At 42.1% G+C, this 14,891-nt stretch overlaps 1 protein-coding gene across 1 annotated transcript in view; it reads left to right on the forward strand.

Moving 5' to 3' along the window:
- The window catches only part of VAC14 (VAC14 component of PIKFYVE complex), a 573,384-nt gene that overhangs the window by 217,029 nt on the left and 341,464 nt on the right, over nucleotides 1-14,891 (forward strand). The window contains exon 13 of the mRNA XM_030203598.1: nucleotides 9,937-10,093. Within this exon, the coding sequence (XP_030059458.1) occupies nucleotides 9,937-10,093 (157 nt within the window). The remainder of the gene's footprint in view (nucleotides 1-9,936; nucleotides 10,094-14,891) is intronic.

Consider the following 14,891-nt stretch of genomic DNA (forward strand, 5'->3'; position numbering starts at 1 on the left):
AAAATGGTAGAGGCTATTATTAAAAACAAAATTACAGAGCACATCCGAGGACATGGATTACTGAGACCAAGTCAGCATGGCTTTTGTGTGGGGAAATCTTGCCTGACCAATTTACTTCAATTCTTTGAAGGAGTGAACAAACGTGGACAAAGGGGAGTCGGTTGATATTGTGTATCTGGATTTTCAAAAGGCGTTTGACAAGGTACCTCATGAAAGGCTACAGAGGAAATTGGAGGGTCATGGGATAGGAGGAAATGTCCTATTGTGGATTAAAAACTGGTTGAAGGATAGGAAACAGAGAGTGGGGTTAAATGGGCAGTATTCACAATGGAGAAGGGTAGTTAGTGGGGTTCCTCAGGGGTCCGTGCTAGGACCGCTGGTTTTTAATATATTTATAAATGATTTAGAGATAGGAGTAACTAGCGAGGTAATTAAATTTGCTGATGACACAAAGTTATTCAAAGTCGTTAAATCGCGACAAGATTGTGAAAAATTACAAGAGGACCTTACGAGACTGGGAGACTGGGCGGCTAAATGGCAGATGATGTTTAATGTGAGCAAGTGCAAGGTGATGCATGTGGGAAAAAAGAACCCGAATTATAGCTACGTCATGCAAGGTTCCACGTTAGGAATTACGGACCAAGAAAGGGATCTGGGTGTCGTCGTCGATAACACACTGAAACCTTCTGCTCAGTGTGCTGCTGCGGCTAAGAAAGCGAATAGAATGTTGGGTATTATTAGGAAAGGTATGGAAAACAGGTGTGAGGATGTTATAATGCCGTTGTATCGCTCCATGGTGCGACCGCACCTTGAGTATTGTGTTTAATTCTGGTCGCCGCATCTCAAGAAAGATATAGTAGAATTGGAAAAGGTGCAGCGAAGGGCGACTAAAATGATAGCGGGGATGGGACGACTTCCCTATGAAGAAAGACTAAGGAGGCTAGGGCTATACAGCTTGGAGAAGAGACGGCTGAGGGGAGACATGATAGAGGTATATAAAATAATGAGTGGAGTGGAACAGGTGGATGTGAAGCGTCTGTTCACGCTTTCCAAAAATACTAGGACTAGGGGGCATGCGATGAAACTACAGTGTAGTAAATTTAAAACAAATCGGAGAAAATTTTTCTTCACCCAACGTGTAATTAAACTCTGGAATTCGTTGCCGGAGAAAGTGGTGAAGGCGGTTAGCTTAGCAGAGTTTAAAAAGGGGTTGGACGGTTTCCTAAAGGACAAGTCCATAAACCGCTACTAAACGGACTTGGAAAAATCCAAAATTCCAGGAATAACATGTATAGAATGTTTGTAGGTTTGGGAAGCTTGCCAGGTGCCCTTGGCCTGGATTGGCCGCTGTCGTGGACAGGATGCTGGGCTCGATGGACCCTTGGTCTTTTCCCAGTATGGCATTACTTATGTACTTATGTACTTATGACCCCTTCATTTTTTAAATGGACCCATTATCTTTTCATTGTGTAGAAAGAATTGAAATGATTGAAGTAATTCAAAGTGTTTTATTTCTTTGGGTGCAAATTCTTCTTTAGTGTTTCTTTAAGACTGCTTCAAGTAGGCAGAGCAGTTGTGATCACCTTAATGAGAAGCAACATTCTTCCCATCTTTTTTTTTTTTTACTGATCAAGACTGAATCAAGTCTAATAGTACTCAAGTGCAATTTTGTAGAGGCATGCACATATACAGGCACTAGACATTACATGGACATAGAGTGGGCTGTTTTATGAAAGCCCATTTGTGTGAGTAAATTATCACTCTACTTAAGGAAATGGCTATGAAAATTACACTCTAAGCCTCCTACGTGTTTTCAGTACTTTTGTTTGTTATAACTTTTTTCCTATGGTTTTTTATATTTAAATTTTCTATTGTTTGCTTGTATTTTATCAGGCTGTGGTTTGCAGTATATTAGGCAAAAGGTATTAAGTTTTAAGATTTTGTAATCTGAATAAAAATAATAATTTTGCATAAGACTGTAAGAAAAGGCATGCTGAGTCAGACCATAATCCTTCAAACCAGCATCTGGGCCTAGCCATGGATGTGCTAGGGTGGACCATGGCCATTCAGATTTGGAGTCTGGCCCACCCAATACGTGGCAGCCTCACAGAAGACTGAGAGGAAAACTGGAGGTAATAATAGCGTCTGCACTATCTTGTGACCACCCAAATTAATCACAAGGTCAAAAAATCAATTCTGGCTACCCTACTGCTTGTGTCTGCAATGGCCAACCGGCATCACAAGAACCCAGAAGGTGTCAAAAAGTAGATCTGTTTTCCATAACTCAATAACAGATAAGTAACCAATGTTTCTCCCAGATCTACTTGGGTAATGCATTTTTATGGACTTTTCTTCCAGGATCTTGGTCAAACCTCTTTTGAATTCCACTATGTTAATTGCCTTGACATGATCCTCCAACCATAGCAGCCATAGTTTCCACAGATTATGCCTTGTGTGAAAAAAGCTTTCTGCAATTTGTTTTCAATCTGCTGGTCAGTAGTTTCATGCAGTACTCTCTTGTACTATGCTTCATGATCACATGTCACTTAAAAAGGACAGTAAACCATTAGAAAATATTCTGGAGTTTATTAAAAAGACTAGGAAAAAAGGCCCGTTTCTGACACAAATGAAACGGGCGCTAGCAAGGTTTTCCTCAGAGTGTGTGTGTTTTACAGAGTGTGTGTGAGAGTGAGTGTGTGATACAGTGTGAGTGAATGTGTGAGTGTGTGTGTGAGAATGAGTGTGTGCCAGGGGCCCCCGCCCGCCCCCCCTCCAAGTTCCAGGGTCCACCCTCCCACCCACCCAGACCCAGGGTCTTTTCCCCCCTCCCTCCCAGTTTCAGGGTCCGCCTGGCCCCCCTCCAAGTTCCAGGGTCTGGCCCCCCTCCAAGTTCCAGGGTCCGGCCCCCCTCCCACTCACCCAGTTCCAGGGTCATTGCCTCCCCTCGCTCCCTCCCTCCCAGTTCCAGGGTAGTTGCCCCCTCTCTCCCCTCCCCCCTCCAGCCACCCACCTGCAACATCGCCCGCCCCCCCTCCAAGTTCCAGGGTCCGCCCTCCCTCCCACCCACCCAGTTCCAGGGTCTTTTCCCCCTCCCCCCTCCCTCCCAGTTTCAGGGTCTGCCTGGCTCCCCTCCAAGTTCCAGGGTCGTTGCCCCCCCCTCTCCTTCCCAGTTCCAGGGTAGTTGCCCCCTCTCTTCCCCCCCCTTCCCTCCAGCCACCCACCTGCAACGTTGTGAAGCTGACTCCGTGGCTTCACTGAAGTGAAGGGTTCGTAAGGATCGTTAGGTTCATCGTCCTGTAACCATCTCTCTGTCCCGCCCTCGTGCCTCTGATAGGTCCGCCGCCCTCGACTTCAAAACGTGATGACGTCGAGGGCGGCGGACCTATCAGAGGCGCGAGGGCAGGGCAGAAAGAGATGGTTACAGAGCGACAAACCTAGCGATCCTTACGAACCCTTCACTTCAGTGAAGCCACGGAGTCAGCTTCAGAACGTTGAAGGTGCCTTTTATTATAGTAGAGATATGCCTTGCACTTCAGAAAATATTCTGGAGTGGTTTTTTTCAGATATTCCTTGCACAGTTAGTTAAAGCAACATAATGAAAAGCAATAGTCTGATATACACATACTCCCTAGTTCTATGAAAGTTGCCAAAAATTTCATGTGCAAATTTGGGCATGCACCCAATTTGTATGTGCAATTTAATTAGATAATGAGCTAATTAGTTCCAATAATTGGCATTTTTACAAGCAATTATTGTCACTATTTAGAATTAATTGGGACTTACAACATAAGTTTAGGTGAGAGTAAAAATAAAAAATGGGGTTCAGAAATGGGAGGGGCATGGGCAGAATGGGGTGTTCCTAAAATTAGCACGTGTTATAGAATAACAGAGATACACGCCTAATTTAGGCACATATATTTGCCCCACTTTTCAGTTGGTGAAATGGCCGCACCTAAAGTTAGATGTGATTCCCCGGTGTAAGTGCTGTTCTATAAACTGTGCCTAACTGTAAGTGCGGCTTATAGAATAGTGCTTTTCTTCTGTGCCAATTGTTTGGGTGTCATATATAGAATGTAGCCCATAGCACCACTGAATATCCTTAAAGATTGTCTTGGCACTATATGGATTGTGTCTGGATGGTCTCTGGAATTATTAGGATAACGTTATTATGCTGCCCATCCTAACTGGGTATTCGGTGCTGGCTATAATCTGGATACAAGCGCTTCTCTGTCCAGATTTGTTTTTCACCTTGGCAGTCTGTGTTTAGATAAGAGGCCGACTGCCACAGCTAAATATTGGACAATTTCCTGGAGGAATAGTCCATAGCCTGGTATTGAGATGGACATGGGGGAAGCCACTGCTTGCCCTGGGATTAGTAGTATGGAATGGTTCTACTAATTGTGTTTCTGCCAAGTACTTGTGACTTGAATTGACCACTGCTGGAAGCAGGATACTGGGGAAGATGGACCATTGTTCTGACCCAGTATGGCTGTTCTTATGATGTGTAAATTTTCAGATATTATATTATTTGGCTGTGAAATTATATTTGCTGTAGCTTTAATTGCTGTCTCTTGATTCCAGTGCTATAGCCTTAAAATATTTTGTGTGGTTTTGTTTCTCAGTCAAGAATGTTACTGTTAATGAATGTTTCTTTCTTTGTTATATACCATCTGCTTTATAGAAATAATATAAAGGAGATTAAGGCTTTATAAACACATTCCAATACTGTATCATTTTCAGCTCCTCTCATTCACATGCATACTTCCACTTTGAAAATTAGTTTAAAATACATGGGTAAAAGATACTATGGTACTGTTTCCAAAAGTTTGACATTTTTCTGCCATAATGGAACAAAACCAAAACTTCTGGGGAAAAAATTAAGATGGTTTGTCTGGGCCTGTATCAAATAGAGCTGTACCAAATATTCGTATTTGATTCGATTTTACCCTAAATACATTATTTGTATTTGGCTGAATAGTGATTTAAATTTGAATATGAATAATCCAAGGCTTCTCTGTGATAAATCCTACTGAAATAAACACTTGATCTCTGATTTCATGTTGCTTCTTTTATTACTTTTTATGTTAAAGTTCAATGCCCTAACATATTCCACTAATTAGAAAAGAAAGACGGAACTCCAAAAGTCAGCCGGCCTGGTTGAAAAGTGAGGTGAAGGAAGCTATTAGGGCTAAAAGAAATGCCTTCAGAAAATGGAAGAAGGAACCGTCTGAAAATAACAAGAAGCAGCATAAGGAGTGTCAAAGCAAATGCAAGGCGCAGATAAAGAAGGCCAAAAGGGATTACGAAAAAAAGATAGCATTAGAGGCAAAAAAACATAGTAAAAAATTTTTTCGGTATATTAAAAGCAGGAAGCCGGCAAAAGAATCGATTGGGCCGCTGGATGACCAAGGGGTAAAAGGGGCGATCAAGGAAGACAAAGATGTACCGGAGAGATTGAATGAATTCTTTGCTTCGGTCTTCACCGAGGAAGATTTGGGTGGGATACCGGTGTCGGAAAAGATATTTCAAGCGGACGAGTCGGAGAAACTGACTTCACGGTAAACCTGGAGGACGAAATGGGGCAGTTCAGCAAACTGAAGAGTAGCAAATCTGGACCGGATGGTATTCATCCCAGAGTACTGATAGAACTGAAAAATGAGCTTGCGGAGCTACTGCTAGTGATATGCAATTTATCCTTAAAATCGAGCGTGGTACCGGAAGATTGGAGGGTAGCCAATATAACACCCATTTTTTAAAAAGTTTCCAGGGGAGATCCGGGAAATTATAGACCGGTGAGTCTGAAGTCGGTGCTGGGGAAAATGGTAGAGACTATTATTAAAAACAAAATTACAGAGCACATCCAAGGACATGGATTACTGAGACCGAGTCAGCACGGCTTTTGTGTGGGGAAATCTTGCTTGACCAATTTACTTCAGTTCTTTGAAGGAGTAAACAAACATGTGGACAAAGGGGAGCCAGTTGATATTGTGTATCTGGATTTTCAAAAGGCGTTTGACAAGGTACCTCATGAAAGGCTACAGAGGAAATTGGAGGGTCATGGGATAGGAGGAAAAGTTCTATTGTGGATTAAAAACTGGTTGAAGGATAGGAAACAGAGAGTGGGGTTAAATGGGCAGTATTCACAATGGAGAAGGGTAGTTAGTCGGGTTCCTCAGGGGTCTGTGCTAGGACCGCTGCTTTTTAATATATTTCTAAATGATTTAGAGATGAGAGTAACTAGCGAGGTAATTAAATTTGCTGATGACACAAAGTTATTCAAAGTCGTTAACTCGCGACAGGATTGTGAAAAATTACAGAAGGACCTTACGAGACTTGAAGATTGGGTGGGTAGATGGCAGATGACGTTTAATGTGAGCAAGTGCAAGGTGATGCATGTGGGAAAAAAGAACCCGAATTATAGCTATGTCATGCAAGGTTCCACGTTAGGAGTTACGAACCAAGAAAGGGATCTGGGTGTCGTCGTCGTCGATAATACACTGAAACCTTCTGCTCAGTGTACTGCTGCGGCTCAGAAAGCAAATAGAATGTTGGGTATTATTAGGAAAGATATGGAAAACAGGTGTGAGGATGTTATAATGACGTTATGTCGCTCCATGGTGCGACCGCACCTTGAGTATTGTGTTCAATTCTGGTCGCTGCATCTCAAGAAAGATATAGTGGAACTGGAAAAGGTGCAGCGAAGGACGACTAAAATGATAGCAGGGATGGGACGACTTCCCTATGAAGAAAGACTAAGGAGGCTAGGGCTTTTCAGCTTGGAGAAGAGACGGCTAAGGGGAGACATGATAGAGGTATATAAAATAATGAGTGGAGTGGATATATAAAATAATGAGTGGAGTGGAACAGGTGGATGTGAAGCGTCTGTTCATGCTTTTCAAAAATACTAGGACTAGGGGGCATGCGATGAAACTACAGTGTAGTAAATTGAAAACAAATCTGAGAAATGTTTTCTTCACCCAACGCATAATTAAACTCTGGAATTCGTTGCCGGAGAACGTGGTGAAGGTGGTTAGTTTGGCAGAGTTTAAAAAGGGGTTAGACGGTTTCCTAAAGGACAAGTCCATAAACCGCTACTAAATGGACTTGGGAAAAATCCACCATTCCAGGAATAACATGTATAGAATGTTTGTACATTTGGGAAGCATGCCAGGTGCCCTTGTCCTGGATTGGCCACTGTCGTGGATAGGATGCTGGGCTCGATGGACCCTTGGTCTTTTCCCAGTGTGGCATTACTTATGTACTTATTATTCGTATTTGAATGTATAATATTTCTCATTCATATTCAGCCAAATAGTAAAATATGCTGTTCAGTATAGTTATAGTTTCAAATATGACTAGGTTACAAAAAGGTGCCCTAAATGACCAGATGACCATGGGAGAGATTAAGGCATGACCCTCCCCCCCTAATCCCCCAGTGGTCACTGACCCCCTCCCATCCCCCAAAGATGTGACATTGACAGTACATACCAGGCTGTATGATAACTTCAGATATGATGGCCATTCCTGTTAGAGTAGCAAACTGGTCCCAAGAGTAGGCTAGTGGTCAATGCAGTGGACAGTAGAGAAGGTGACCCAGGGCTGTATCCTACTGCAACTGGTACACTTGTGCTGGAAAGTGTGAGCCCTACAAAAAGAACTAAATACCTGCTATACTTACATGTAGGTGAAACCTGCAGGCTTGAGGACTATTGTAGTGGTGCATAGTTTTTTTTTCTGTTATTGGAGGGCTCACAATACAGTATAAGGGGGTTACAGTGAAAGTTGTACTTGAAACCTTTTATGTGAAGTGCACTGCAATGCTCCCTAGACTGCCCCACTTCTCTGCTGGAATGTTTATTATTTGGTCTGTTTACTAAAAATGCTGGCTTCCAGACATCCCAAAGGCTTGGTTTTGTGCATTTTTTCCTAGGATTTATTTTTTTTTCTAATTATACTTAAAGACGCAATGAGCACAAAAACGTCTAGAAAATGACAATTTTCAAAACAAAAAAGATGATGTTTTTCTGGTTCAAAAATTTGTCACTCAATTTTTGGACATTTTTCACAAAATATCCCAAATTGGACTTAGATGTCATATCGAAAATGCCCCTCCGTAGGTTTTATAAATATGTGAGCAATTAGAAAATTACTATACCTGAATGTAATTCACCCTGAGAAGATGTGATTTCAAATCCAAATGTAAATAATAAAATAAATTATGTGTTTGTACAATGTTGCATTAATTAGAACACGTGTAGGGGCATTTTCGAAAGGGACATTCAAGTTTCGATTTGGACGTCCTTGCAAAACGTCCCAATCCAGGGGTGGGGAAACCCATATTTTCAAAACAAGATGGACGTCCATCCTTCATTTCGAAAATACCGTCGGGGACGTCCAAATCCTTAAATTTCACAGTCACTAGATTTGGACGTCCCTAGACATGGTTGTTTCTGATTTTCGGCGATTTTCTAAACCAAGGACGTCCATCTCAGAAATGACCAAATGCAAGCCATTTGGTCATGGGAGGAGCCAGCATTTGTAGTGCACTGGTCCCCCTGACATGCCAGGTCACCAACTGGGCACCCTAGGGGGCACTTCAGTGGACTTCATAAAATGCTCCCAGGAACATAGCTCCCTTACCTTGTGTGCTGAGCCCCCAAAACCCACTACCCCCAACTGTATACCACTACCATGGCCCTTATGGGTGAAGGGGGGCACCTACATGTGGGTACAGTGGGTTTGTGGTGGGTTTTGGAGGGCTTGCTTTTTCCTCCACAAACGTGAGTCACTTTTATTGTGGAATTGTTTTATTATCATTAATTTGAAAATTATTAAACACTATTTATTTTAAATTTCATTTTGGTTCCAGTTTTTGGATAGCCTGGTTCATATTCCCACCTTTTTTATTTTCATTTTACGCTCCGTGGGATCTATTGAGTTCTCCATGTAAGTGGATTCTTTTTAGACTCCTTCACAAACATAACAGGTGTGTGGGGGGGGGGGGGGGGGGGGCGGTGCTGGGGAGTAATGGGAGGTCATCCCTGATTCTCTCCTGTGGTCATCTGGTCATTTAGGGCACCTTTTTGTGCCTTAGCCGTAATAAAAACAGGTCCGGGTGAAAACGTCCAAGTGCTCGTCAGGGGCGTCCTTTTTTTCGATTATAGGTCAAGGACGTCCAAGTGTTAGGCACGCCCAAGTCCCTGCGACGGACTGCAGTTGGAGATGATCGGCTTTTGATTATACCGATTTGGACATTTCTGTGAGAAGGACATCCATCTTCCTATTTTGTCGAAAGATGGGTGTCTTTCTCTTTCAAAAATGAGCCCAAAAGGGGCCCTTTTATTAAGCTGCATTAAGTGCTAATTCCCCCTTAACACAGGAAAAATGGCGTCACGCAGGATGCACTAATGCGTTCTACGTTAGTTTTGTTATTTGTGGGTGCTAAGAGTGTGGTATTTGTTTTATGAAACATTTTTGGAGGAGTCATGTCAGGGTGAAGAATGGGCATGGAAGCGCTATTCAGCTGGTGCTGACATCGATGTGTTAACTGGTTAGTACATCCATAACGCAGGAGCCCTTAGCGCCTCCTAAATAGGAAGTGGTAAGTGTTCCTTCGTTAATTTGTTTTAATGGTTGCGTGCTAATTCTAATAAAGCCTATTTGTTGAATTTTGGTCTTGTGCTTATCTTTTTCTATTTATGGCTGCACTAGAAATGGGCTTAATGCATGGGAAAGTCCCACATTAGGGCATGCTAAGTCCATTTACTAGCGCAGTTTAGTAAAGGGCCCCAGAGGAACTTCTCCATGGTGGCGAAGCAGGAAGAAGCGCTTACATTGTTTATAGAATCGGAGCCTCATGCACCCTTTAGTTCTTCTTAGTTTTTCTGCCTCTTTGCCATTTTTATTCTTAGTGAATTGTGCTTGTTTAATTTTTAGGTCATCTTGAAGGACCTGGAAGTGCTGGCTGAAATTGCCTCATCCCCAGCAGGGCAGACAGAAGACCTAGGTCTGTGCGATAGCCCTGACATGAAACTCGAGCAGCCAGAGCTGCAAATGCCTGTGGCACCAAAAAGCACATATCTCAGCCCCTCAAGTAAGTCTGATTATTTTTGTACTTTCGCGATCATTGCAGTTCTGGTTTGGAAATGACTAGTCGTGTTACAGTTGTTTATAGTCATGCCTGATGATGATTGCGGACTTCAAAAACAAATAGAAAACCTCAACTTATAGTGGTCAATTTTCAAAAGCCATTTATGTGGGTAAATAGGTGGTTGAAACTCGCCCACCATTTCCCCAGACAATAATATACATGGGGATCCACAATGTATTTATGTTTCCCTGCAGGATAAGTAAATGGGCTTAGGTTAGTGGACAACATTCATAGTTTTGCTTTTTCAAACCAAACAGTTTTATTTTCCAGGGGAAAGATAGTATATTCACTAGAAACTGTGGAACTCGGCACTGTTTCAAATATGGCATATTTTACTTCACTTTCCTATGTTGCTTGCCTTGACAAGTGGTTCATTACATAACTGGAACAGCTAACACTATGCTACAGAGCTAAAGGTTTTGAGTTGGAGTTCTTTTTCTTCTTCCACATATGCTTTTATATTTGAATGTAAACCACTCTGATTTTTTGAAGGGCGGTATATCAAGTGTAAATAAACTAAACTGTGTTGGTTTTCCACAGTAGCTCTCTGGTATTGCACACTGACACTGGCCAAAACTGTTGCATACCAGCTCCAGTCGCCACTGTATCTAAGTGGCACCACTATCTGTATGCCGTAGTGTCTCTAAATGCTTCTGATATTACAGAACTGCTTCGATGTAGACATATAGCCTAATAGTCTATTTGTCTACATTGAAGCAGTTCTGTAATATCACAAGCTGTCCAATACAATTAAAAGGTGCAAAATTGCAACAGAAGCAGCTAGCTGAGAGCGAGCACAGAGATCCTGAGGTTGCTGGTTCAGGTCCTATTGGAGCTTGCCACCAGTAGTGCACAATGGTACAAACCAGCCGTATTCTGCTATACCATCTAGCTCTGGCTGTTACCAACAATAGTTAGCTCCAATGCACAGGCACACCAGCCAGTTCTTGACACTCTCAGCTAGAAGATAGTTCTGGCTTAGGCATTAGACAGCTGATGTGGCTTCTAAGTCACATTTAGCAAGCAACCTTTTAGAGTTAAACTTCTTTTTGGAGAAGTTCTAGAGAAGTTGGTTAAATACCTAGGAGACTTCAAGTCTCAGAGATTGCCAGAGGACAAGCCTAAAGATTCTTTTAAATCTTCTCTGTCTCATCTTAGGTTTCATGAGGTCAAGTGCTACAGACCAGACAAATCTAGCATTCCCATGTCCAACAAAGACAAGCCTTCTTTCGAGGTGACAGAAAGCACTCGGATTCCAAGTCCATGTCTACCAGTGCCTTCCACGCCTCCCAATGATGGGGTCTCTGTTCACTCCTCAGTTTTCATCATAGCAGCACACCTCTCCAGGTTCCATGAGGAGTGGACCACAATTACCTCAGACTAATATGTCTCTTGGAAATAATAAAACAGGGTTACAATGGAGTTCTCCCATTCCATTGCAGATTTTTTTCTTGGAATCTCTATTCAAAGCTCCAGCCAGATATCAAGCAGTTCAAGACACCTTGCAAATGCGTCTTCATTTAGGCATAGTACAGCGTCTCCACGAATGTGATTGGGGAACGGAAAGTTATTCCATTTACTTAGTAGTTACAAAGAAGGGGGATTCCTTCCACCTGGGTTTGGATTTCAGAAGAGTCAACAGAGTGTTAAAGATTCAACATTTCACAAAGGAAACATTACAGTCTGTAATAGTTTCAGTCCAGCAGGGAAAGTTTGTAACCTCCCTCTATCTCAAGGAGGCATACTTTTATATTCCCATTTGACCTCCCCACAGAAGATTTCTGTGATTTGTAATCGTTGGGAGAACATCAATTATGGCAATGCCATTCAGCCTTTTTGTATCACCAAGAGCATTTTTCAAGGTCATGATAGTAGTGGCAGCCTCCTTTCACAAGGACAGAATTCAGGTTCATCCATATCTTGATGACTGGCTGATTTGCATCTCTACCTATCAAGAAAGTCTGAAAGTTTCATTCAAGATAGCTGCTCTTCTTCAGTCCTTAGGTTTGATAATCAGTTTCACCAAGAGTCAGTTGTTTCCAGCACAAATCTTGGAGTATCTTGTAGTGATATTCAACACAGTCTTAGGGAAGACATTTCTTCCTGTTTCTCATCAGCAATAGATTCACACTCAAGTCAGGATTTACTTTCCTTTCCATGTCCCAGGGTCTAGAAATATGTTCAAGTTCTGGGTACATTGGCCTCTACCTTGGACGTTCTTCCATGGGCCAGATTCCACATCGAACCATTTCAGTGGTCCCTTCTTAGTTGTTCGCCTCCATTTCTCTTAGACCCTCCAAGCCAAACTCAGCCTCAACTGGTGGATTCAGTGCAGATTTCCTCTGACAATTCAGAATTGGTCCGTTGTCACAACAGATGCCAGCTTATTGGGCTGTGGAGCTCTATGTCTGCTTCAATCAGTCCAAGGCCGATGATCTCCAAACGAAGCCTCTTGGTAAATCAACTGTCTAGAGCTCAGACCATTCAAAAAGCCTTGATTTCCTTTGCTCATTGTCTTTGAGGGAAGCTATTGAAGATTCTCTCAGGCAATATGACAGCAGTTTCTTATGTCATCAGGCAGCTGAGAACCAAGTATTCATCTAGCCACAAAAGCAGAAATTCTGTTCTGCTGGGCTGAGATCCATATTCCTCTAGTTTCAGCAGCTTCTATTAGAGGAACTCCAAATACTCAAGTAGATTTTCTCAGCAAACTTTCTCTGGATCTGGGAAAGTGGCAATTATTGACAAAATCATTCTATCTGATTATATCATGTTTGGGGAGTACTGGGGATAGATCTAATGGCATCCAGGAAGAATGCTGAAGTCCACAGATTCTTCAGCCATTTGGAAGGATCCCAGTGTGGAGGGTCTGGATGCTCTTCTACAACAGTGGCAAACAGACCACCTTTATTTTACCTCTGTGGCCAATGTTAAGCAGGAAACTTCTCGCATTGCTCATCATCCAGGGAAAATGATCCTTGTAGCTTTGGATTGGCCAAGGTGTCTTTGGTACACAGATCTGATGCTGTTGAAGATTGATACTTCACTGTCTCTATCCAGTTACAGAGGCCGCCTGATTCAAGGTCCATTTCATCCCTCCCTGTTTGGTCTTACAGCATGGCTTTTGAAAGGTCATGCCTAAGGAAAAAAAGGTTACTTGGAGGAAGTCCTTGCTGTCCTTCTGCAAGTCTGAAAAAGATCTACTTCTACTACATATGCTTGGGTATGGAGAACCTTTGAATCTTGGTGTTCAGAAAGAAACCTTATCTCATTTATTGTCACTTCCACAAATTTTAGCCTTTCTTCAAGAAGGGCTTAAGAAATATCTTTCCTTCAATTCCCTCAAAGTTGAGGTAGTGGCTCAGGCTTGTTTTTGTGATCGTATCTAAGTGTCTTATGTGGCAACACATTCGGATGTTGTACGTTGTGTGTGGGGTGTTAGTCACTTTAGACTTCCATCTAGACAGGTCTGTCCTAAATGGAACTTTAATATCATTCTTAAGGCCCGTTTAAAAAAAACAACACTTTTTTTAACCCCTACATAAAGCTACTGTTTAGCATGTTCGCTTTATCCTCATCACTCTCCACGTAGCCATTCTCAGCATCTTTTAGTCTTACAATTCCATTCCTTTCTCCAATATATCTGAAAAAGGTGTTGCCACCTCTCTTTATATCTTTAGACATTTTTTCTTTCGCCTGCACTTTTGCTAGCCATATTTCTCTCTTCACTTTTTTGTATTAAATCTATTAATCTTTTCCGTAAACCTCTTGTTACCTTCTTTTGTATTTTTTGACCGAAGCCTCTTTTGCTCTTATGTTTCTCTTGTTTTTGTTTACTTTCTTTGTATAAAGATCCGTTGCCATATTTATAGCAGCATTCAGCTTGGACCACTTTGCTTCCACTTCACCTATGCCTATCCATGCCATCAGCTCCTTCTTCAGGTATTTCCCCATTTTAACAAAATCAGTATGTCTGAAATCTAGTACTTTGAGTTTTGTGCATCTACACTCTGCTTTTGCTCTTAGATCAAACCATATTGTGTGGTGATCACTATTGCCTAGGTGGACACCCATCCGCACATTGGAAACACTTCCTCCATTAGTGAGCACTAGATCCAGCATTGACCCTTCCCTCATGGGTTCCATCACCAATTATCTGAGCAAGGCACTTTGACAGGCATTCACGATATCTCTGCTGTTGAGCACAGATGGGAATTGCAGTAGATGACTGAATTGTAAGCCTCCAAAAATAAGTTTGTAAAAAGGAGGCTGTTCTGTGACTAAAAAAAATTAGACCTCCAGAGTATAATTTATATGACAAATATATACGTTTAAAATGGAGCTTAGAAAATTAGCCCCATGTATAACTATGATAACAGAATAGTTCTGCCACACATACCCCTAAAGCAAAGTGGGAGTCTTCTTGTTCTTTTCTTTCTACATTTTATCACCAGCACTATGGAACTTGCTTCCTCAGCATCTCTAGCTGGAGAGATCATACATGTTTTTTCAGACCTCCCTTAGGACCTACCTCTTCCAACTTGTGTTTGATTCTTAGTCATTTTAGCTGGGTTCCTGTGATGGGAAGAGAATTAATTTGTGATTTTGTTTTTGTGTGAAGTTGTTTGTGAAGAGATTTTACTTGCAATTTGATGGATAAGTGAATAATTTCCTTGCTCTCTGTGAGTGTCACGTATGTGGCCGTGCCCCCTCTCAGATTCACCTTATTTCCTGTGGTCAG

The sequence above is a fragment of the Microcaecilia unicolor genome, chromosome 5 (assembly GCF_901765095.1).
Source record: "Microcaecilia unicolor chromosome 5, aMicUni1.1, whole genome shotgun sequence".
In the NCBI taxonomy this organism is placed as follows: domain Eukaryota; kingdom Metazoa; phylum Chordata; class Amphibia; order Gymnophiona; family Siphonopidae; genus Microcaecilia; species Microcaecilia unicolor.